The sequence below is a fragment of the Perna viridis genome, chromosome 9 (genome assembly GCF_037379345.1).
Source record: "Perna viridis isolate PV_CMFRI_1.1 ecotype Kerala chromosome 9, ASM3737934v1, whole genome shotgun sequence".
NCBI lineage: Eukaryota > Metazoa > Mollusca > Bivalvia > Mytilida > Mytilidae > Perna > Perna viridis.
The window spans coordinates 24,201,264-24,224,871 of NC_142453.1; the positions used below are offsets into that span (position 1 = coordinate 24,201,264).

General features: G+C 34.9%; 2 protein-coding genes across 3 annotated transcripts; both read left to right on the forward strand.

Moving 5' to 3' along the window:
• On the forward strand, positions 1-11,760 carry LOC148607437 (uncharacterized). 2 transcript variants are annotated; one of them, XR_015914998.1, is made up of 5 exons: positions 1-110; positions 3,023-3,150; positions 3,571-3,773; positions 4,439-7,828; positions 11,615-11,760. XR_015914998.1 is itself a non-coding variant. In XM_088544330.1 (4 exons), the coding sequence occupies exons 1-4, from the start codon at positions 108-110 to the stop codon at positions 7,765-7,767; spliced, it is 3,663 nt and encodes a 1,220-aa protein (XP_088400456.1). In that variant the 5' UTR covers positions 1-107; the 3' UTR covers positions 7,768-11,553. The 2 variants fall into 2 exon arrangements, 1 of the variants encoding a protein (XP_088400456.1); XM_088544330.1 differs by lacking the exon at positions 11,615-11,760 and having other exon boundaries at positions 4,439-11,553.
• Positions 11,761-11,924: 164 nt separating this feature from the next.
• On the forward strand, positions 11,925-21,946 carry LOC148607438 (uncharacterized). The gene is made up of 12 exons (XM_088544345.1): positions 11,925-12,776; positions 13,145-13,252; positions 13,614-13,813; positions 14,257-14,312; positions 14,537-14,669; positions 15,047-15,165; positions 17,063-17,193; positions 17,547-17,763; positions 18,913-19,160; positions 19,613-20,035; positions 20,777-20,955; positions 21,508-21,946. The coding sequence occupies exons 1-12, from the start codon at positions 12,513-12,515 to the stop codon at positions 21,710-21,712; spliced, it is 2,283 nt and encodes a 760-aa protein (XP_088400471.1). The 5' UTR covers positions 11,925-12,512; the 3' UTR covers positions 21,713-21,946.
• The last annotated feature ends 1,662 nt before the right edge of the window (positions 21,947-23,608 follow it).

Genomic DNA, 23,608 nt, shown 5'->3' on the forward strand with positions numbered 1-23,608 from the left:
TTTCCCTTTGATATGAAAAGAAAATTCATAACAATGAATGAGGCTACAACAAAAAAGTCACCTACTGTTTTATATTTTGAAAGATTGTGCTGATATAGAATAAGAATATGGTAAGAAGTTTATGAAAGCAGCATTCAAACGGAAGCATACCGACGCTATTCATAACACAAAGCAATTATATTGTCGTGTCTACCTGTGTTCACAACAAATCTGAATATCCTTCTGGCTGTACATACGCACACGTACAGTGTACACGTACAAAACACGCATATCCACTTATGATATCGAATTTTCTTTATAACTTGATCAGATGGACTTGATAGATTGTATATATACCCCTTTTACCACACTTGTATGTCTATACTCTTGATAAAAGTGCATAGGACCAGATCTCATTCAATTTAGGTACATTTTCATATACTTGAAACAGTAGAGATTTTAATCACACAACTACAAAGATAAAGTGAACAAGAAAAGTAAATTTAGAGGTGGCAGATATATGCAAAATGCATACATGTACAGTTTGTATATACTTTTTTATGTGTTTAACATTATTCATTAATATGATGAAGGTGAAACCTTTTAACGCTCCGGGAGAAACATTAATAAAAACAATTTTGATCATTTTCGTCAGCTCTGATTTCATATTTTTTACTTACAACCTTCAAGTATGGCAAATTTTGTAATGATATACATATTTGTCCTAAAGCATTTTACTGATTGTCGTGGTCTGATATGTCTGGCATTCATAAGGAATTATTGGTTGTCATGGTCCGAAATATCTTTGGGTTGAATTGTCCGGCACTGGTTAATATTATGGTTCTTGTATTTGTGAAATGTCTTCAGATTTCATTTGTTGCATTTAGTTTCGCTTCATTCTGTTCATTTTGTATAGTTAAATTATGTTTTTATAACGATTTGATTCATTTTATCAAATAGATTCGTTTCTATTCTTTCTTTTATCCATTATTTTCGTTTCGTTTTGGTTCATTTTCGTTTCACAATTTTTATGACCCCAGAATTATGGGTAATATTGAGTATGTAATTTTCGTAAACATCTGGATGCCATACTGCAGACTATCAGGCCAACCCTATCTTGGAAAATCTATGATTCTATTTGTATTTAATTATCAAAACTAGCAAATGTTTTCCGAGACTGGTTTGGCTCTCAATCGCACATATACTAGTATAGGCAAATGAACCTGCCATTATGCTGTTCTTCAGCTCCTTAAAATGCAGGTACAAACCGGATATTGATGCTTTTTCTTGCCATAAGTATACAGAACCAAGTTGATAGTACAACCATAAATGCTCCCTTCGGGAGCGTATTGGAGGGCTGTACAGTATACATGTACATGTACATGGTTTTTGTAGATGTTTTTATACTTGTGAATGCCATCATAGTAATTAGTTGATTTAGTGGTGAAAAAATAAAGAATAAAGAGCTGCGCTTTAAGTGCACAATACACCCTTTGCCCTTTTAACTTGTGCTTATGCTCTTATTGAAGTTTAATGATCAACTAGAAATACTGTGAGCCCTGTCAAATACCCTACCCCCACCCCTTAAAAAAGTAAATAAAAAATTCACACAAAATTTGGCTTTTCATAACATGGTCCGTCTTTAACAATTTTTCAACAAATAAATTTCCCGCTAAATATGAATGAGTGATGTCAGGGGTTTTAGGGAGTGAGGGTGGACTCAAAACCCTGACTTGGGAGGATGCCTGTCTCAGCCTGTGTACCTGTCATAATTGACAGGTGTGTGTTAATGTTAGCCGATGTGCAGCCACCTGTGACTGTGATTTACCTGTAACTGATTAGTTGATTGCATAATTAAATTAACAGTTCACGTGGAGCACCATTGAGTGTACGAATGAATTGAAGTGACTAGGGGAATTTTCATACATTTATTACTTGATTTATGGAATGAAGAAAAAGATTTACAAATCCATCATTTTCCTGCCAATCTTTAAGTGGTAACAAAAACATGTGGTGCTGAAACTAAGAATCAGTCCAGTTTGAATTATTAATTTATCAATTGAATCCTTTTTACACAGAAGTCAACAACTCATTTAAATCAATATACAAATTATGCATTCACGATTTTCTTTTATTTATCTACATTTTTTAATCATTTGGAAGTTCTAGACTGTTAAAAAAGTCCAAGAGATATGATGTTTTGTTTACAAGTCAAAACATCTCCATATGGTTGAAATAGAACTTGTTCCTTTGTTCCAATAATTTGTAACAGACATAGTATGTGATGAAGTAACATAAATTCCAATATTTATCTTTAAATAACTACAAATGTATTTGTATAGGTTTGTTCTCAGTCTGAGTATATAGAAGACTGACACAAACATCTGCTGAAGTTTGATAAAATGACTGACATGGGCTGTGAAAATTTCCAGAGTCTTGGACTCTATATATGTATATCTTATGTATACAATTTTTCTTTATGTATTAATTAATATATGCATACACAAATGTACATGTACTTAAGATTTTTATTAATTTTTTCCCTTTTCACCATTAATACATCAAATTACTTTGTTTTCACGATGAATTCTCCTTCAACTTAGAGATCATTATGTAAAATTGCATTGATTCTTTGTGTCTAAAGGGTATTTGGGGACGAAACTGGGGTCATTTGGAGTAATTAGACAAGTGTGAATTCATTTACTTAAAATCAAAGACCTCATGGAGAATAATAAAAGTTTTATATTCAATTTTATTTTTTAAAATGTTTTTATATTTTTGTCATTTTTAAATCCTATAAGAAAATATGGGCCAAATTAACTAGGCAAAATGAACTGGATAAACTATAGAATATACAGAACATCTGTGAATGAATTGATTTGGGACAGATAAACCTGACACCATTGAAATAAATCTGATACCAATGAATTTACTTGTACATGTATTTTATTTTATACCAGTAAATGATGATTATATATGTACATGTATTTATAAACTAAAATATAAATTAACATGTAAATGTAAATTATGATTTATTTTTCAGTCCCTGATGGATGAACAAATAGGGATAATGGTGACAAGGCCCATCTACAACCAGTTTCAAACCCTCCTTGTACAAACCCAGTCAAATGCTGATGATCTGATGAACCATTTCTTTGAACTTCACAAAAAGTAATTTTCATATTCTATTTACAGACTTGATTTTTTTAAAATGTGGAATTTACCTTTTTAATTGTTTTTTGCTGTATATTTATTTATAATTTTGCAAATATCCACTCTGTTTCTTGACCTCATCAAATCAGGTTTCTACCAACTGAGAAGTTTTTACAATTTATGTACCGTATAAGTTTTGTTATGTTCTGCAACAAACATGTAGTGTAATTTTAAAGGATAGTTATGTTTTTTTGTTGTTGCAAATTTAAGAAGGCAAGAAAGTAAATTAAATGGAAAAATGCAACAAAATATGGTAACATTCTGACTAGAAACTGTGTATTAATGTCATGTACATGTCTGAGACAATTTATCTTAAAAAATGATTTCTTGACATTCTATGTAAAGTAATTCTCATTGTGATTCTTTTTTTTTCTGTAGAAATAAAAGAAAAAATGTCAGCACTTCACAAAATCCACTGTCAAAGGGAAGTAACTTCAGTAAATTGACAGTCAACATTCCAAAGGATGTATTACGTAGAGATATATCTGTGAATGTTGCTCTGCCTGATGGATGCCAATCTAGTGATGATGGGGAAAATCCAGGTGAAAGTCCAAGGGAAGGGATGGCTGTTCAAATTGATGGTGAGTTTCCAATACCGTGTGCTCCCTTCTTTATTGAAAGTCCCTAAACTTTTTCATTTTTGCACTGTTTATTAACATCTTTTCAAAGATTTTTAAACTGTTTCACAAAACTTTTAACATGAAACGAAAGTCGTGAAGAGAAAAAATTCACCGTTTTTATCGGGTATATCTTCTCATATTATTTCATTATTTGTTTTTGTTTTTATTTAGATTAAGAATCCATTGTTACCTGCATCAATATTTAGGTCTTTGTCAGGTCTTAGACTTTATGAAAGTCACATATAGAGTTTGTTATGGGGATTGGGTCAGGTCTCGATCGTTACTTGTTCAGGATCGGGGTTATATGACTTGGGTCAGTGTTTTAGATAGTTAGCGTGTAGGTCAAAGAACTAGGGTTAGAGTTTCTGATAAGGTCCAGTGTCAAGAAATTTGTTACAGTTAAATGTTAGATCTAGATTCAGGTTAGGATTAGCGATCAGGATCAGAAATTTAAGGGTGTTCAAGGCTATCATTTGCTAAATTTTGCCCAACTTACCAAAACTTAACAAAATTTTGCAACAAAAGGAGGGGTTTCATAACCCAGTACCCACTGGAACTCCCACTGTATTCATATGTTTGTACATATAATATATTGATATATCAATATGTTTTGTAATACTTTTCAGGAGATGCTGCCTCACCATATGAGCCATCAGCAACACCTAAAGGTTTAAGTAGTAGAAAAAGAGAACAAGTACTCAAATGTAATAACTGTTCATTTAAAACTAATGGTAAAAGGAAATTTCAGAATCACCTACAAAACCATTCTAGAAGGCATTATAAATGTTTGCGATGCAATATGGTGTTTATCGATGATTCTAAATTGAAACGACATGTAAGAATTAAACATGAGAAAAATAGATTAAATTTAGTAGAAGGAAGTACTGTCAACAGTAGTACAGTTGCAAAAAACAGAATTGATCATTGTACATTAAAGGATCAGAACACAAATGATAGAGAATTCAATTCTGTAGATGGACAGGAAATCATGGCTGCTAGGGACAACACTTGTGCAAGTCATTTTACTCCATCAAGGTTTATTTCAATTTTGGGAGGTAGAACCCTCAATTCTTTGATTTCTAAAAGGAAAAAATATTTTAAGTACAAGTGTGCCTGTAGGAGACATTTTTGTTCAAAAAGCCGACTTCTTCATCACAAAAAATTCTGTAAATATTCTAACTATGGCTATGAAAGTAAGATGAATGGGACAAATTGGAAACTAAGACAAATGTTGCTTGCAGGAAAAATAAGCTTGCAAAGAAGTAACCAAAAAATAAAAAGAATAGATAGAATTTTTAATGTTCTGGGAAAAAGCCATGATTTTAACATAGGAGGAAATCTTGAAACTTTTAGACATGATAAAATAGATGGTCATACTGAAAAAGAAATTCAGCAAACAGATGCTCGTTCAAGTATGGAATCACCTGAACTAAATGAAGCTTATAATGAAGATATTAGATTAAACGGGCATGCCAGGACATGTGACCAAAATACCAGTTCTCATAGAACAAATGATGAATATGATACAGGTGAAAATGACGAGACAGAACTAATGAGTGAGGCTCAGGTTCATGATGATGAAGTAGAGTTCACTTCTGTCAACCAATGTCAGAATGAGGCTGATTTGCTTCTGTCTTTCAGTCGTTCGATAAATCAGCCGAGTAGCAATCTTTTGAATGATGATATACAAAATTTTCAGAATCGGCATAGCCAGTTATTTGCAGTTAGAAAATTTGGGGAAAGAAATGGAGAACTTGGTAATGAAGTTGACACTGCAGTTCATGAAAGTACTTTATCACATGAAATTCAAGATGACAAGAGCAAAGGAAGTGCATACAAACCTAACCAAGGCCGTGAAGAATTTCACAGTAAAGATCTGGAAACATTAAGTGTAGAATCGAATCAATTGAACATCAAACAAGAAAATATTGAAATAGAAGCGTTAACTGGTAATCAGAATAACGCTGTACAGATGACTGAAGAAGAACAATTTTTCATGAACTTTGCACAGGAAGTTAGTCGGAGATATGTGGAAGAAAATCAAAATTTTGCTAATTTTTACATGGGAAGAAATGCTCCAAGTTTTCATGAAGAAAGTGAAGGGATTTTGAAATGTGAAGAATGCGGAGAGATTTTTAAGCGAAAAGCATACTTGAAAGAGCATATTGAAGGAAAACATGGTGGTGGTCTTCGATATTCATGTGACTGTGGGAAGAAATTTAAATGGAGAAGTTCTCTTGGTAACCATCGCAAAAATTGTCCAGTAGCTTTGACAGCTCCATGTTCAAATGAAGGTCAAAATGCAGGACAAAATGTATCAGTTATTGATTTTTCTCAATATAATCCTTATTTGGGAATAGAAAATAATTGGGCCAATGAGATTGAAAGACTGAAACATTCAGTCCTTTTTGCAAAGAAATCTTCTGAAATGAATTCTACTGTTGATAAACATGCTTCTAACTTTTCACAAGATGAGAAACGAGCAGTAAATGATCCTAAAATACCTGAACAGAAAACAAATGATCAACCAAAGCAGGAGTTTTTGGCCAGTCAAAATTCTTTACGTATTGATACCACTCTAGTGAAACCCTTTGCAGATGCTTTATCTAAATATAAACAAAAACAACCAACCCCCTCATGTCAGAAGACCAACAGTAAGGGGACCATTGAGACTTCCACAGATGTAATCGAAAATGATAAAGCCATAATAGACTTAACCACTGACCACAAAAATAAATCTTCAGTAGTCAACACCTTGAGTGGTGAGAAAATGCAAAGCAGGATAAGGAATGAGGAAATTACACATGATAGTCTTGGTCATGGAAGAAAATCAAGTACTTCAGGAACTGACCAGTTGAAGGGTGAAGAGCAATGCAGTTTTTGCAATGAATCTTTTTGTAATAAGTCAGAATTAGAACGGCACAAACTTTTCTGCAAGCATTTACAGGATACATGCAGCGTTTGTGGACAGAGATTTCAACATAGGAAGGAACTGGTCAACCACTTGTTGACATTTCATGGGAATGATGAATCATACAATTGTTTTTGTGGATTCCAATCATCAACATGGGCCTTATTTGAGAAGCATTGTGAAAAGTGTGATGAATTTAAGACAAAGAGTGTAAGCTTGCTCTCTACTGACAAAAGTCTTTCCCAATTTAGAAATCAATCATCAACTGAGTCAGGTTTAACAGGAATACATAATAAACCTAGAATAAGGAGACATTCTGACATGTCAGATATGAGACTGTCTTCAAATAATGACCTTTCTACCAACATGGCATTACTTCATCATGGGTTGAACACAGCTTGCAGTGAGTTGTCTCCAAACTTTCAACCTAGATATTCTACCCAACAAGCAGTGTCTCCCATTTCACAGGATAACGGCGAGCAATCCATTGCTCTTCCAACATTTTCTAGCTTTGTTTCCTCCTCTGCAAATTTATTGAAAAACTCTAAGTTATTAACAAGTAGCACTGCTTCAACCAATCAGAATTCTCAACTCAGCACTGGTGGTTTCGACACGGCAAAGGTACAAGACTCCTCTAGAGCTGTTGAAAATGATATTGTTAGTAAGAAAGGTGTGTATGTGTGCTCTTTCTGTGGAAATGTCTTCAATGACTTACAGAAATTTTCAGAACACAACAAATTACATCTCAGGAAGAAATTGCCGGAAAACAACCAATCACACCTTCTAAAAAGTGCTGTTGACATGGCAATAAATAAATCACGACAGCATTCTGTTCGTGTGACGGAACATGTGTGCCATCTATGTGGAGATGTCTTTGCTGCAAAGGCATATCTTAAAGAACATATTGGTGGAAAGCATGGAACAATCGATCGATACAAGTGTCCCTGCGGAATGAGATTCAAATGGCGTAGTTCTCTGGGAATTCATCAAAGAAAATGTCCTAAGGCTTGTAGAAGGACATACAATAGATGGAATAGCAGCTGAGGCTTTGTTTTTGTAGTTGGTTGCTTTTTGTATGTACAGGTCCACATAAGAGACAAAGTTGGTATGTCAATTTTTCTGTCAACTTTCCAAACTACTTTAAATATTTCAGAAAGTCACATTTTTGATATAAATATTAATAAGTATTGTATCCAATATTGGGAAAGTAATAAAATCAGTTCAAATTTTTTAAATGAAATCTGTTGACAAATTTTCTGCAGTCATTTTTCCCTACTGATCAGGCCAAATATTGTCTTGCTTCCATCGAGAAACAGTTAGGATAGTTAGGTAGGGAAATAATTTTATTTCTCAAAAACATCTTATATTGAGTTAATGGGGAAACAATCTAGAACTTACGTTGCTTGAGCCAAAATGGCCATTAAATATTTAGGGTAGGCACAAAAAATAGAGTAGCAGCAGGGGTGATTTTTTTTTTTTTAGCTTCACTATACCTTAAATATTTTTTCTCCACTTTCCCAACCTCCTTTATTTCTTTTTGAGGCTTCAATCACTTATAGGACTCCATAGATGGACTGACAAAAGTTATTTAGAAAGTTGGCTGATATATTGACTAACCCCCCCTCTGCATGATTCTTATGTCTACCTGTACTTAAGTTCTCTTCTTGAATGTTTTGATTTAGGAGTTTTGTATGCTCAGTTTGAGAGAAAAATTGTTACAGTGTAGATAAATCAATATATTTCTAGAAAATGTACTGTACATGTGTGTAGAAATCTGGTTGTTGTCCCAAAAGACACAATATGTTTAAAGTTTGTAGGATAAAATGTTCAGTTTCTCTTTCGTTTGTCCATGAAAGATGAAAAAAGTGTATTGGTTTTTTGGGGTTTTTTTTGCAGAGAAAATGGAAATTAAGGCTTTTCAAAAGGGAGATAATCAATTTTTTTTGTATCAATAGAGTATACCTTGTTTGTCTTCAAATCTAATATTTAAACAGATAAAATATTTATTAAAAAAACAAATAATCACTCAACAGAAAGAATGAATAATTTTCTCCATGCAATATTGTATAATGTACAATGTGTAAATTCATGAACAAAAATTAAATTCAGTATGATCTTTCTTCTGGTCAAGGAATGACATTTAATGTTCCCTTATTTCACAGGACAAGCAAACTGACATTCAGACAAAAAAAATTTATTTTCACACTTGTCCAAATAACGACCTAATTTCATGAATTTCATAATTTCAGGAAAGACAAGTTTATAATACATTTTGGAAAGTAAATGTATGGTCTATTTGCCCGACAGGATAAGTAATACAAAGACTTGTATGATCCCTAAAAACCTAATATTTCACTGCATTATAATAGATACTAATTTAAAGCATACTGCTGGTTCCCTTTTGTATTAAACAAGAGAAGGAAATGTGTGCCATAAATGCTTTATTTTTGTACCTTCTGTTATTGTATGGACTTTTGTGTTGCAATATTTTTTTTAACTTCTCATATAAATAGACACAGTGCCTATCCCAACATAAATTGTAACATTGATATACTGTTTGAGTCCTTTCCTTCAAAATTCTCAAGGACTAGCCTGAATAACAAAGGACTGTAAAGGATTCAACTAGCCCAAAATTTGTCAGTTCATGGATTTGACAACTCTTTCATACAAATGAATGTAAAATTAACTTTTCATTGAGAGCCAAATTTTGTTGCTTACCAAACCCACAAAAACCACAAAAATTGGTACCACACAAACAATAATTCTTTCACAGTAGTCTTGACAGGGCAAGGACTGGAATAAGATTGATTAAGAATGAAGAATGGAGTTAAATCTGTATACCCACTGCTGTGGGGTACATACATGTACATGTACATGTAAGAACCACCTTGTTAATCTATGTAGCTTGTAGGTTCCAGGGGCGGATCCAGGATTTGAGTTTAAGGGGGGAAGCGTTAATTGAATTAAAAGCCGTGCAAAGCAAGGCAAAAAATATGGGGTGAAATTTGTGGTGAAAAATTAAGATTTCATGCAAACATTTTTTTTTACCAATTTAAGGGTGGTGTACGCCCAGCACGCCAGTCCTTGGATTAGCACCTGTGTTCAAATTCTCCTCCCAAACTATTCAATGGGATTTTTATGAAATTTAATATGAAGGTTGGACATCATATGTATTTCAGATGTACATTGAGCAAGATAAATATTGCTGAATGTTATAAAAAGTAGATAATTTAAATGAAAGGTTTTTCATGATGCTGTTAGGAGTATTGTGCAGTTTAGTTGATCATAGTTCTAGCTTTTTCAAAGTAAAATAATTCCAAAATTTTAATTGTTATTGATGTGCAGTCACAAATATTCCTTTAGAAAAGCAAAAAAAAAACATTCAAATTTGAGCTTTCCATTCTTTTAATATTTTTTTTACATTTACTGATTGATTTCAAACTTTTGATATCTTGTTAGGACCACATAAGGACTTGAGTTCAAATTTTGCATTTCTGGAATTATGATTTGTTTATCTGGAGGTTGTCTTAAAAAGATGGTACCACAGAGCATCTGTGTCCCATGGACACACTTTCTCTTTATTAATGATTATTTTTACATTTCTGCTGGTCATGCATGGCTATTTTAATATGGACAATCTACATATTCCAAACTTTTCAAATGTTATCAATACATTATTTTTATGTGCATTAGTATTCATATTTGCTTTAATCAAACTTCAATGGGGTAGCCAGTTCGTCAACAGAATTGCTTGAACATGCATATGCTTCCACCTAAAACTCATTACAATACATTTTTTCATCCTATAGTTTTTTTTTTTTCATTTCAATTAGTTTGTGACTCTTAACCAAATGGTGTATTTTTCTCCAAATGTGATTTTTTTCAAATTTTGAATTTAATAACCGTATGGTAATAAAGGGCATTTGTTAAGGATATAATTGACAACTTTTTTTTGGCAAGTAAAGTCTTCCTTATGAAGTTATTCATGTATTTAAAAGCTGGGTTAGGGAGTGTGGTTCAAAATAAAATAATGACGAATCAGTATTAGTAGAAGACAGTGGATCTCTCAGTTTTTGTTTTGATTAATTTAACTGTCCTCGGGAGCAAAATTCTATTTTCGCAATGAACATTAATATAACAAATATTTCTATTATAAATAATCCAACTTTGGGTAGTGGAAGAGATGGATCCAGAAGTTTATTAAAGGGGGTCTATAAAGAAAGTGGGTCTGATCCAGACATTTAAGAAGGTAGACCTAGGGTAAGGGAATAACTCTTGAAATCAGTGAAATGCTTTTATTGTATTCAATTTCACTAAAGCCTATCAAGCTTTTATTTAAAACAGAATGAAATCAGACCAAGTTACTTTGAAGCTTACATAAGATTGATGTAAAATGCTGAATACAAACGTTCCAATGTATGTAAGAGTTGTGGCCCTTACCTGAGGTCTACCACATTAAAAGGGGGAGGGGGATCTTTACTGTCATTTTATCATTTTGTGTCTAATTTTGCACATAGTAAATGACAACAATTACGACAAATGAATTAGCAAAATGAGATCCAACAAAAAGGAGGTTCCAACCCTTGGAACTATTTATTCCCTTGACCTTTGACTGGTAGTGGTCCTGTCTTGTATTAAAATAAGTTTTTGGTTCCTGGCTACTCCACTGAACTGTTTTAATTATTAGTAGTATTTGTTGTCATATTTTTGGTGCAGTTTTAGACAGTTTTACTTTATGAATTGTATACAAAATTCGCATTAGATTAATTGTTGATATTTTTATGTTGTTAAATATTGTGTCTTATGATAGAATAAAATTCATTTATTTTACATGAATCTTAAACTCAATATTTCTTGTTGAAAAAAATGTCTTTTTTATTCCAACAAACAGATGAAAAGAAGTTACTGTAGCGGTGGCATATCCGTGCGGGTATATTTAGATACCATGCTTATTTAGCTGCGCTGACTACTCCTTCAGCTCAGTGGGTACGTATAGTACATATACGTGAGCTTACAATTCCAGGGTTCCCGATTCCATTCTTGATTAGTACTGTAGTGATTATTCTGTAGTCGCTGTTCTTTTAATTAACAAGGAAGGACAATTTATTTATATTCCTATTACATCTAAACGTCCGGGGGGGGGGGAATGGCAGACATCCAATGGTATTATGCTGTCGACGTCGTTGCACGTTGGCGTCGATAAGATACGCAACTTAAGTTTAGAACCTGCATGTATCTTCAATACAAGAATAATAAGATCAGTAATCTGAGTTGATGTTTCTGTTGTCATTGTGTTCCTTTCGAAATATCTTTATAAGAGTTTTTTTCGGGAATAACCGTTTTAGAGTTACAGGGGTACGAAATTGTGAGAAGTTCTCTATTATTAATTAGAGATATGAGAATTTTTTTCGGTAATAAAACTTCGACCTTCCTATTTCTTGAGATTTTTTTGGGCTTCCGACGATGGTTTACGGTAGTTGCGGGTCCAGAGAGAGGGTTTCTGGCTAATAATGGTAAATTTTCACTCCCATAACACGAAATTAACAAAAACTCACTGGCCACCATTGTTTTTACGGGGTATTAGATGAACCTTTTGAAACTTTGCTCTAAAATTCGAGCCGATCTTAATGTAAAGAGAAAAAAATATAAGATGTCTTGTCCTGTTCTCTAATTGTAAAACGAGACGTAAGCATTAGACGCTGCCTTCACAATGTTTTGCGACGTCACAGGATCTCTAGCATTAGAAACGGTGGGGAATAACGTCGAGATAACTAAAGGAAGGCGCGAAAATGAAACAAAGAAAAACGAGGTCCAAACGCAATGTATCGGGAGACTGTAAGAAGGGTAAATCGATATTCGCATGTAAAACTACACAAAAAGAAGTTTCGTCAGAGGCTACGAAAACCGACTGCATGAACCACGGGTACAGAATAATCAGAACGCTGGGGGAAGGAGCATACGCGAAGGTGAAACTTGCTGAAGTATCTGCTAGTAGGCTTGCACGGAATGAAGAAATGTCCATCAAATCAGAATTCACAGACGGTGAACTTCAGGTAAACAAATGCTTCTTTTCAACTATTTACTCAGCTTATTATTTCTATCGGTCAAAAGTATGAGAGTTTTGATGATACCTGATGAGTTCATATTGCTAGAACTGCATACTTACAGAATATAACTAAATTTAGTCATCAGTCTCTTTGATGCTTATCCTTGTTGTTCTTGTCTCTTCTTTGAGTAGATGATTGCTGTTTCAAGACAAACAACATTATCATATAATCAGAAAATGGAAGCTGGCAGTTAAGTAACTGTACGACAATTAGCATAGTTAAGAGAGTTAAAAATTCCCTACCCCAACACATGCACACACACTCCCGGAATAAACAAATTTTAATTCGTTCATATACATAAATTCATATTTTAGGTAGCAATAAAAGTGATATCTAAAACAGCTATACCAAAAGAATTCCTCCTGAAATTTTTACCAAGAGAGGTCGAGAACCACTCCAGATTACCCGACCATCCACATGTTGTAAGTAGTAATGGACTTAGCAATTTCATAATTTTTGTATTTTGTATATAGCAGATGGGTTGAGGTGGATCGCAGAAGAGGTTGCGAATTATATCTAAGGAGATCGAAAGCCTTGCAAGCATACTTTTAATTAACCATACTGAGAGAGGTGATTCTTTTTTCCATAGGCAGCTATTTGTTGGACAGATGTTTTTTTTATCGAAAGGAGAAAGCAAAGTATAGTAAAAATATGTGTGAATTTATGATATATGCTTTTGAATTGATAAAAAATGTGTGACAAAATGCATTAAATACACGGAACATTCGCTAAAGACATTAAAACAGCAGTCAATGAAAAATTAAATAACCAATTTAATTGTAGGTTCGAGTTTTTGATCATTTCTCCACCCATGGTCATGTGTATTTGGTAATGGAATATTGTAAGAACGGAGATCTTCTTGATCTTATAAACAACCACATTGGTACCAATCAGAAAGGTATAGGAGAGGAACTTTCTAGAAAGCTTTTCCGCCAGATATGTGAGGGACTACTGCATATCCACAGCAACAACATTGTCCATCGGTAGGTTTTCCGAGCCTTGTAAACATGTCAGACGTTGTGGTTTCTTAAATTCTTGAATGGTTCGTACAATCTCTGATATTCCTGCTGTCTTGAAAGAGCAGCGAAGTAAAAATCAATATTTTAGTTGACCGAAATCATAAGAAAGTCTTAGGCATGTATGTTACCACCAAGAAAGTAGATCCTGCTTTATTCTTATACAGTCTGAGTGATATTTATCATTTCTTACATTTATTGAAGCATAATATGGCTGGCTGGCCTTTTTGAATACGAAATACTACATTGTATGTTCAATTTTTCTGGAGTCAAAACCACTAATAAAATTTGGTGGTTAAACGTAACAGATTTGGTGTCCATTTTTTTGTTGTTGAAAACGCAGTTCCCCGATTTGCCACCGCTGTCCTTTTATTCCCACGTGTATATAGTATGTTTTCTTTTTCTTTTAGGGATCTTAAGTGTGAAAATGTGTTACTTGATGAAAACATGGATGCTAAGCTAACAGGTAAGGTGTTATCAATACTTGTAAACGGGAAGGTACAATGATCAGTGCTGTAACTAACATCATAATACAAATACCGCAATACATCAACTCAGTGGAAGGAAACAGGGAAGAGGGAAGTATTTGCATCTCAGAATCTGCCCAAAATTTGAAGCTTTATTGAACTAAGCTCACCATTAGGGTATGTATTTTTCTGAGTATGCATAATTAGTACATTATATTTCCAGATTTCGGTTTTTCCGCAACAGTTGAAGATCCAAAAGCAATGTTACGAACATCATGTGGGTCATATGCGTACACAGCACCAGAGGTTATTCGAAACAAACCTTATGAAGGATTTAAGGCTGATATTTGGAGTCTGTAAGTGTGGTAACTTTATCCATTATTCCACATTTAAATATGAGGAGAGCACCATAAAACTGAGGTTTCTTGCTTATGTATTTTCGTAATTGGATAGACTGGTGAATGCTGGGCGCAAAAAAACACGATTCTTCCTTGCTACCGCGAAGTCCTATTTTGAAATTTTCTGACAGTATTGTATGAATTGTTTACCACATCTCCCATCAGTCAATAAAATATTCATTTACACAATTTGATTTTTTTAGCATTTTTAGTGTATATTTACGTTTTAAGGTGCGGTCTCGCTTTTCTGATTTTGATTCTGTTTTCTGTCCATTTACTAAACAAATATTATTAGTCATATAGGTCTTGAATGACATGCGAAATGTTTTTTGTAGAGGTATTATGCTCTTTGCAATGATAAACGGAAGACTACCTTTTAACGATGCACAGATCCTTGATATGGAGGAAGACATGAAAATGCAGAGATTACGATTTGAAAGATCGGCAACATTCGGTAAATTGGTATTTTATAACTATACTGCATAAACACCTCTTACTAGCAATATTTATTTTCAATCAGGCAAAAACAAAAACATGTGCTTATAACGGGAAAATAATGACTTACTCCGTGAAACAAGTGTTCCGCATTTTCTTGATTCAAGATATCTATTTATAAAGGTGAACCAACTTCCTCCAATGTTTCATCTTGTGGTGGCATAATATGTAGTATTGGGCCATTAGAAGTCTGAGAATAATGTTCATCTATGCCATACCGCAACAATCTTGCTCGAAATAGCACACGGACCCCTTCATCAGGTCTATATATATCCGTTCCTTAGGTTGGTGATACGGTTCCTACACGGGAGTCGGTATACCTAGTCACCGAGTCGTAATTGCAACGAGTTATATTTGGAAGTCTATGTGCAAAACATTTTCATACAATATCATTTATATCTACATTTTTCCAATCAGAGAGTCAAACACAAGAGGTCTTAAATTTAAGATATTTAAAAAAAACACTGCAAAACAAATAAAAGGATACTAAAGCATTTCGCAAAGAGTTGTGGACATGTTGAATTCATTGCCTGTATCATGTGTAGAAGCCAGAAACTTAAACATTTTAAAGAGTTCCCTAAATATTCTTTGGAAAAACAATCCAATAAAATTTGTGCCTGACTTTTATGGGCCGGAAGCAGGTATCAAAAATAGTATTATTGAAACGGATCAGAGAGGCGACGCCTAAGAAGATCTCAGTAAACAAGGTAATATACCAAACTTAACCTGCCTGCCAGACATTTTAGAAATCTGAAATTTTTGTTAAGTGCTTGCATACATATAGTGGAACCTGCATAACAAAACCGTGATTGGCCCTGAAACCCATGTTAACCATTCATGCTCAATGCCAATGTTTATAAGAGTTGACGATGAAAGAAAAACACTGAGCCAAACTGCACAAAGCCACCAGCCCAAATGATTTCGCCGACCCGTTTTTCACCACACATGCTCGGTGCAATTACACATCTGTACATTTCGGTATCCTATATTTTAAGAATAAATCTCACTGGTTTTTCGATGTAATCCAACAACATCCAAAGGGTTTTCTATAGGAAAAAAGTTCACTGGCCAGTTTGTGTATGAGTAAGACCAATTCACTAACATACTAGGCTTCATGTAAAATTTATGAGTGAGTTGGTGAGTTTATACTTAGAAATGCTTCCCCAAAATAGCTTTACTTCCTTATATTTCAATTATTTTCGAATCATTTTCAAACTTGAAGCGGTTTATTCATTCCGATAAAGGGGCCATTTACCGCGTCGTGAATTCATACACAACTATCATTCATTTAAATATCAGCCAATCAAAATCAACTTATTCAATTCTGATTATTGGTTCCCAAATATACGGGATTAGCCATGGACTTGCTTCCAACTCATGCTTTTTGGGGTATTATTTAAGTACTCGTACCCAATCACGCAGTATACATGTATGTCAAGAGGCGTCTGTGGAACTAAGATCTTCATGTATTTAATCTTAATTGTAATTAGCAAGTTCTTGGCCCCTATTCTGTACACAGACTTTGGTTGATAGATTTTTGGATAACTAATCGTTATTTAAAGCAGATTAATGCCTTAATCTGCATTACACTGGTTCTCCTAATATAATAAGAGTTTAAACTAAACAGTGCAAAAAGTGATAATTTATTCAATCTGCGATAATGTTGTGTTTAGTCTGGATTAAGAAACTTAACACATTTTAAAATTAATTTCGTTGATACATAATAAACACAGGCCATTCAGACATGGAGGGAGTACACAATGTAACATCTTTTGTACATGGCAGTGTTGACATCTTTGGATATTAGCCACATTACAATTGGACTGATATGTTAAAAATGGATTGGTTTTATGTAGATTGCATGGTACTCATTCGGAAACTACTGCAGTATCATCCGTTAGAGAGGCCGTGTCTGGACGACATCATCAATGACCCATGGCTCTGTGGGAAGAAACCAATTCCACGACAGGTCCAAAGGGCAAAGATTGTAAGTTTATTTTGTTCTCTTTATAATATATTTTTTTTTATTTTGAACTTTATATTGCATGCATTGCTGAACTGCTACAAGCAATTAAATAGTACCTAGTTATAAATGACCCGTAAATAATGAGTATGTAATTTGAATGTTCGACCTCCGCCTCACCGTCATTATCAATGTGCACCGAACCAAATCCAGAAGAAGCTTCCCTATTTATTTGAAAACCTTCTCAGTCCAAAAATCAGATTCCTTGCTAATATCGATGACTAAGTTAACACCAACTAAAGTCGTTTCCACATCGCTTGTCTTCATGTTCAGTCGTCATAATGTTTAAGATTTTAGAAATAATAATATTCTTTTAGAACCCGTATCCAGGTCGGAAACCGGGAGAAAAGGAAGTTTCCACTATCGTTCACACACCAACGGAAGTCATCGAGCTACCAGCTAGTATGCGTAACAATACCATCTGCTATCGCCAAGACTTGTCTCCGAGAGCTTACAACGATTCTCTGACTGGTACAGTAACTGTAAAACAGAAAGATGGCGAAACAGTCACACTAAAAAGTAGAACTGGAAGATGTAAGTTTCCAGGAAAAAATATTGGTCTAGGAATTCGATCATTTTTGTTTTATTAGAGTTTGCAATGTTCGGCGTAATAGCATTAATATCGACTCACGACCTTAACATTTCCTTAGCTATAATTGGTGGGTGCGTGTACGGAGAAGTCTTAAGTATAGTTCGGATTTGATATTTGAAAAGAGCTTGGGTAGATTGTCTGGCTTTTTTCACTGATTTTGGGTTTTTGTCAGGTCTAGAAATCATGTTTAAAAAGTTGAACATACAGAGAGCGTAAATGCGTCAGGAAACCAGATCATATATCGTTGTTGAGTCGATTTAAGACGGTATATTCAAAATTCAGACTCAAATTTTTGTTATTCCAATCATGGTTCCTCAGAGGGGGGCATTTAGATTCAACATTAATATCCATCAAATGACATTACGCAATAATACAATATATATGGTATATATTTATATTATATATGACTCTATTGGCTAGGCCTTAAATGATTGTCCTTAAAATTGCATCTCAGTAACTTTGATATTCTGCTCTCGATGTACTTGTGTATAGATTTTCCTGCAGTAGTGAGTAGGTTAAATTATTTCTCCACTCGAGATGGTAATTTATGACTTCAAACATGGCAACTTTAGCGGGCTTGTACATCACCATAGAGTGTGGATAAATACTTTAAATCAATGATAGGTTAGAGGTGAATCGGTTTCTCCCATGAAATCTATAGAGCACTTGGAAAATGTAAAGTGGCTGGAAATTCCTCGCAGAAATTTAATTTCAAACTGGTGTTTAAATAAAAAAATTACATGATTACATACATTTTTAATCACTGGTTTCTATTGGGAGAAATAATCTTACGCTGAGGCTAGCAACGCTCGAATGTGTTGTTGGTAATTAGTTGTTTGTCTATGAATATAAATGGAATCCTGAAATCGAAGTTATCAATAGAAAAGATATATATTCACTCCTCTATGTCAATATTCCAAAGGGTTAACTAAGACCATCAAATCTGAGTAATAGCGATATTAGACTTCTACAATAATTGTACTAATAAAATATTCACAGCTTTTAATTGTTTGATATTGATTCGGTCTATTTTGTATTTATTGCATCCATTTGAAACTGATTGAAAATACATAAATTCCTACCTTGATCAGCGTTCGGAAAGAAGATAGAGGTTCCCGCTGTGTGCAACAGACCGGCGACGTGGCCGAGGAGTAAGACAGGATCACCGGAACTTAAAAAACCCACGAACAAACCCCGAACACAGACTCAGTACCAGCATACGGGAGCAGATATAAGAAATGTTGCCAGGCTGATAGTGGATAAATACAAACAGGGAGAGACCATTCCTTCTAATTCTAAGGAGGTACCAAAGCAGGTTCCTCTTTGGCTTTTAAATCAGGTAAGTGTTAAACATTTGGATAACATTTTTGGTGCAGAAAATTTACCAATTACCTGGGACAGCCCTTTTAGCCACCACTGTAATCTACAAGCTGGGTATACATCATATTCAGCTTCCCTCTCCCAAACTGCTTTAAAGACTGAATCTCGCATGTAGTTGTAATGTTTTAAAATCATGATCAAATATTTTCATATTGTTAATGAATTTGGTAAGACCCTAAGAGGAAGCCATCCACATTTTGTCAAATTTGATCAGAAATTGTTCATTATCTAAAATACTTATATTTTAACATATGCCAATATTATTTTGCTCCTTATTTTTTTTATTACTTTTAAAATATATTTGAGATAGTATTTTTTGCCTGTTACGTATTTTTCAGTATTTGTGCTTTTTAAGTTACAATTTAAAGCATATCTGTTTTGAGCTTGAAACTCCATATTTATTGTTTGTAGGTTCTAAACTCTGAAGGGGTACAAACCGATCACGAAAAGATCGCCTTGCTGGGTAAGCAGGTTCCAGCTCATAGTCCGTATTGCTCACCGTCTGAGACTCCAAACCAAGAAAGTCGCCCTTCTACCGGATGTCCAGCTTGCGCAATCAAATCGATGTCAACTCCTTCCGGTAGCGAGAAGGAAAACCAACACAACCCTGCAAACAATCAAAAGAAAAGCAAAACAACACTTAGAAAATCGGCAAATGGAAGCTACATGTCATCGACACCTTCGGTCGGCGATATTCCACCGTCCCCTACTCCATACGATTGTCAGTCCCCCACTCTGAGGAAACAAAGGATTGGTTACACGAGTCCAATCCCCATTAAGAAGACAGAGGAACGAAACAGTATGCGAGCTAGTGATCCTCAGTATTGCTATGAGGTAAGAATGTCCATTTCGATTTGAAGGCCCATCGTTTGACGGACATATTATGGTAAACAGCTGTCCATACGCCTGTCTCTTCTTCTATAGTTAAAGAACGGTCGAGGTATAGGTTTTTTATTTATTTTTTTAAGTTTAATCAGCGACTTTGAATTACCCCCCACCCCAACCCCACCCCCCCACCCCCATTTTCCATACTGAAATATTTGATGATTATTTCCAACTTTTTGAATACTTTTATTTTAAAGAAACCACGTGAAAAAAATTATCATTGTCATTCGACAAGGTCATAAAACGTAATAAAATGTGATCACTAAGCAAAGTGTAACAATACAAAACTAACATTGGCTAGGTGATCTTTTGGTAGCATGCTCACATCGAATGAGAGAAGTCGTGGGCTCGATTCCCACTGAATAATTTAAATTAGTAGTCATTTCCTTTCCACTAAGCATGCAACATTTAGGAGATCAAGTGGTGACCGGTTAGCTCAAAGCTCAAAGTTAGAATAATATATCAAAGTGGGAGGAATGGAATGCCTACTTGTGGGCTATTGCTTATGTGATCTCACATTAAGAATTTGGATTGATGGGTCGGACTAGCTCAAAACAAGGTCTGCTCGATTGGTCAAAGCGTTTCCTCGTATATAACTGCATGAATTATTTGCAAAAGGACGAAAAACCACAATCAATCACTATCAACCAATGCAAAAAAAAAGAAACCAACTGAATATCAATTTTGCAGAAGGAACTAGTTCCTCAGGTATCGGGTCTTCGGTTGGGTCCAGAGCGATCAACGTCAACAAGGGCAACGAAGGTCAGCAGTGGGTTCAAGTTTAAGGTCATGACTCCTGCCAGTCGTGCTCATATGTGCAGGGAAAGGAAGATGCAGGCTTACACAAACCAAGCCTTCCACCAAGCTATGTAAGTACTGTACCATTTCGAAATAGATTTCCTTAAACCCCCAAATAAATAAATGAACTTTAAGACTGTTACATATGGATCTTATTGCCATTGATTTGAAAGTATCATTCATTCTCGTCTGACTAGTTTCTTACCTATTAAGATGCAGGAAGTTGGTTGCACAATTTTTTTTTGTTTGAATGGTAACAAGCTATATGATGTAATTGATATATATAACACTCTAAAGATAAGTGTTCCGACTAAGAAAGTGCTGAAGTAGCTTAACTATTATTTAAATAAACCCTTTTGTGGTAAGTTGATGAGCATGCTCAATGAACACTTCCGCGAGATAAGGCTTTGGTAGAACAAAAGAATTTTCCTCATGTGTATATTGTGCTCATCGACTATCCCACAGTTAGCACAAAAATGTCTATAATACAATGAAATATAGTAATGTGTTCAACCAAAAAATACGAGGCGAATATGAAGTCGAACGAAAAATGCAGCCATAACTCATTCATATTTTGGTAAATTTGAATTACTGTACTGATGGTCTGTTTCATTTCTTGTTAGCTGGCCCCTGCCTTTGGTTCATGGAACAAATCTTCCAATGAACCGATCTCCTCCAAAACCAAGACCAACACCACGTGACAAAAACCCAAATGCAAACCCACGTGATTCGAAACCAACAGCAAAATCAGAAGACGATGGTCGCTGCATGACGATTGGCGGCACTGTAAAACCTAGACACACACTGGTAGTCCATGTAGCCTCGTAGGATATTATATTTAACTTCATGTCTTTATTCAAATGTATATGAAACATGTATTTCTGAATTGTAAAATGGTGCACTTAGACTGTATTTGTAATGTTATCAAAATATATTGTGTAAAGTACTTGTATGTAAATTTTTAAGAGTTTAAAACTTCCTTATTTATATCATATGTACTTTGTGATTTTGTGTTGAAAAGGTAAATAAAACAGTGTTCAACCTTGTTCATAAAATTGTGTTACTTGAAATACTAGAAAAACCATTGGTCCTAACAAATCTGATTAAAATCAGCTGCTAGGAAGCGTAAGGCAATGTAGCATATCCTAACAGCTGATTTTAATTAGATTGGGTCTTAACACTCCCACTATCAAATATGCAGCTCCACTAGTATAGGACTTCTAGGTGCAGATAGATACACCGTAACGATCAACGAGTTCATGATGACCATGAAACTCCACACACAGGTGCCGAAGGGATGTTGCCACAGATGAAAGGAAAGTTGACAATACAGAATGAAAAGTCATCGATCGCTTTTGCTGTAGTTTGGTCAATAGTATACAGTTATTAAATGGGTTGCATGCAATAGACCAGAATATTTGTCTTGAGGTACTGAGAACACTTGATCATTCTCAGTACCAAAGGACAAATGTTCTGGTCTATTGCTTCCAACCCATTTGATAACTGTTTTATTACCTAATTTGTCTATGAGATTTAATAAAGAATGGAAATGGGGAATATGTCAAAGAGACAACCATTCGACCAGGAATAGGAAATTGACCGCTCCATGTTTACGAATTGGCATACGAGAGTCACATCTATGTTTTTACACAAGAGTTTTTTGTGTGTAAATTCCAATTCAATGAAAGAGTAATCAAGGGAACCAAGGTTATAGCGGTAATCAAAAGAATGTAATCCAGGGACAAAGACTAGACATGGAAAACAGACATACACAGCAAAGAACATAAAGTAACTAAAATCATACATACAAAGTAACAAAAGTAAATGAGCAACTCGGATTCCACTAAAACTGGGAGCATGGACCAGGTGCACCGGTAGGGTAAGCGTCCTCTGCTTTTATAGAAACACCCGCCGAGTTGCTCATAAAAAGTCAAGTCCGGGGTAGACAAACGAGGGAAGGGAGACTATGACCCGTTGAAGCATTAAAAAAAAAGTTCAACCAATCAAAAGGCTTAGATAAAGTTCATTATGGGGTCAGTGCAATAGACTCCTCAAGGAGACTATTGCACCGTGCAATAGTACATCGACAGTGCAATAGATCGCCCTGTCCGGAATAAATTTTGAAAATAGAGGAAAATATGTGTATATTTAATAAAAAAGATAAAACCTTATAATTAGGTAATAATTTTCCTTATCCATCGTGCAGGTCCGGGTGTTAAAAGAATAGGCCTGCAGCAGCGCTAAGCTTGTCGTATAAGGCGACTAAATAGTGCTCAGAAACCTAGCCGGGGGCTAGGCGCTCTGCCTACAGAGCAACTGGGATGTGTGCCCCAGGTGGTGGAATGGGGTACCCCTGGCGTGTTACATGCTGGGGTTGTCAGGCTATAATACGGAAAACCTGACCGCAAACCATAGTGGTGCACCGTGTTGGGAAAGATGCCACGTTCCTCGCACGTTAAAGAACCCTGCTGTGGTATTCGATAGGAGTAGGAACCTTTGCGCTCCGCCACAGGAGGCTAAATTGCCCTACCTTACCCATCCCCCCTTTTTCCAGTGGCAATCAAAATTTGTCGACCCTATTGTCCTTGTGTCCCATCCTTTTTTTTTCATTTCATGTTCATTTTATCATCCATTTCATGTTCATCGTCTGAATATAGCTGAAATATTGCTGCTCGGACGTTAAACCCCAACAAACAAACAAACAAATCCTTATCCATCGATATC

Excerpts from the sequence above, each read along its gene's own strand:
- LOC148607438 (XM_088544345.1), top strand. The coding sequence starts at position 12,513 with ATGAAACAAAGAAAAACGAGGTCCAAACGCAATGTATCGGGAGACTGT. Across the intron at positions 15,166-17,062 it reads TGAAAGATCGGCAACATTCG|ATTGCATGGTACTCATTCGG; the intron begins GTAAATTGGTAT and ends GGTTTTATGTAG. Across the intron at positions 19,161-19,612 it reads CTCTTTGGCTTTTAAATCAG|GTTCTAAACTCTGAAGGGGT; the intron begins GTAAGTGTTAAA and ends TATTGTTTGTAG.
- LOC148607437 (XM_088544330.1), top strand. Across the intron at positions 3,151-3,570 it reads TTCTTTGAACTTCACAAAAA|AAATAAAAGAAAAAATGTCA; the intron begins GTAATTTTCATA and ends TTTTTTCTGTAG. Across the intron at positions 3,774-4,438 it reads GATGGCTGTTCAAATTGATG|GAGATGCTGCCTCACCATAT; the intron begins GTGAGTTTCCAA and ends AATACTTTTCAG.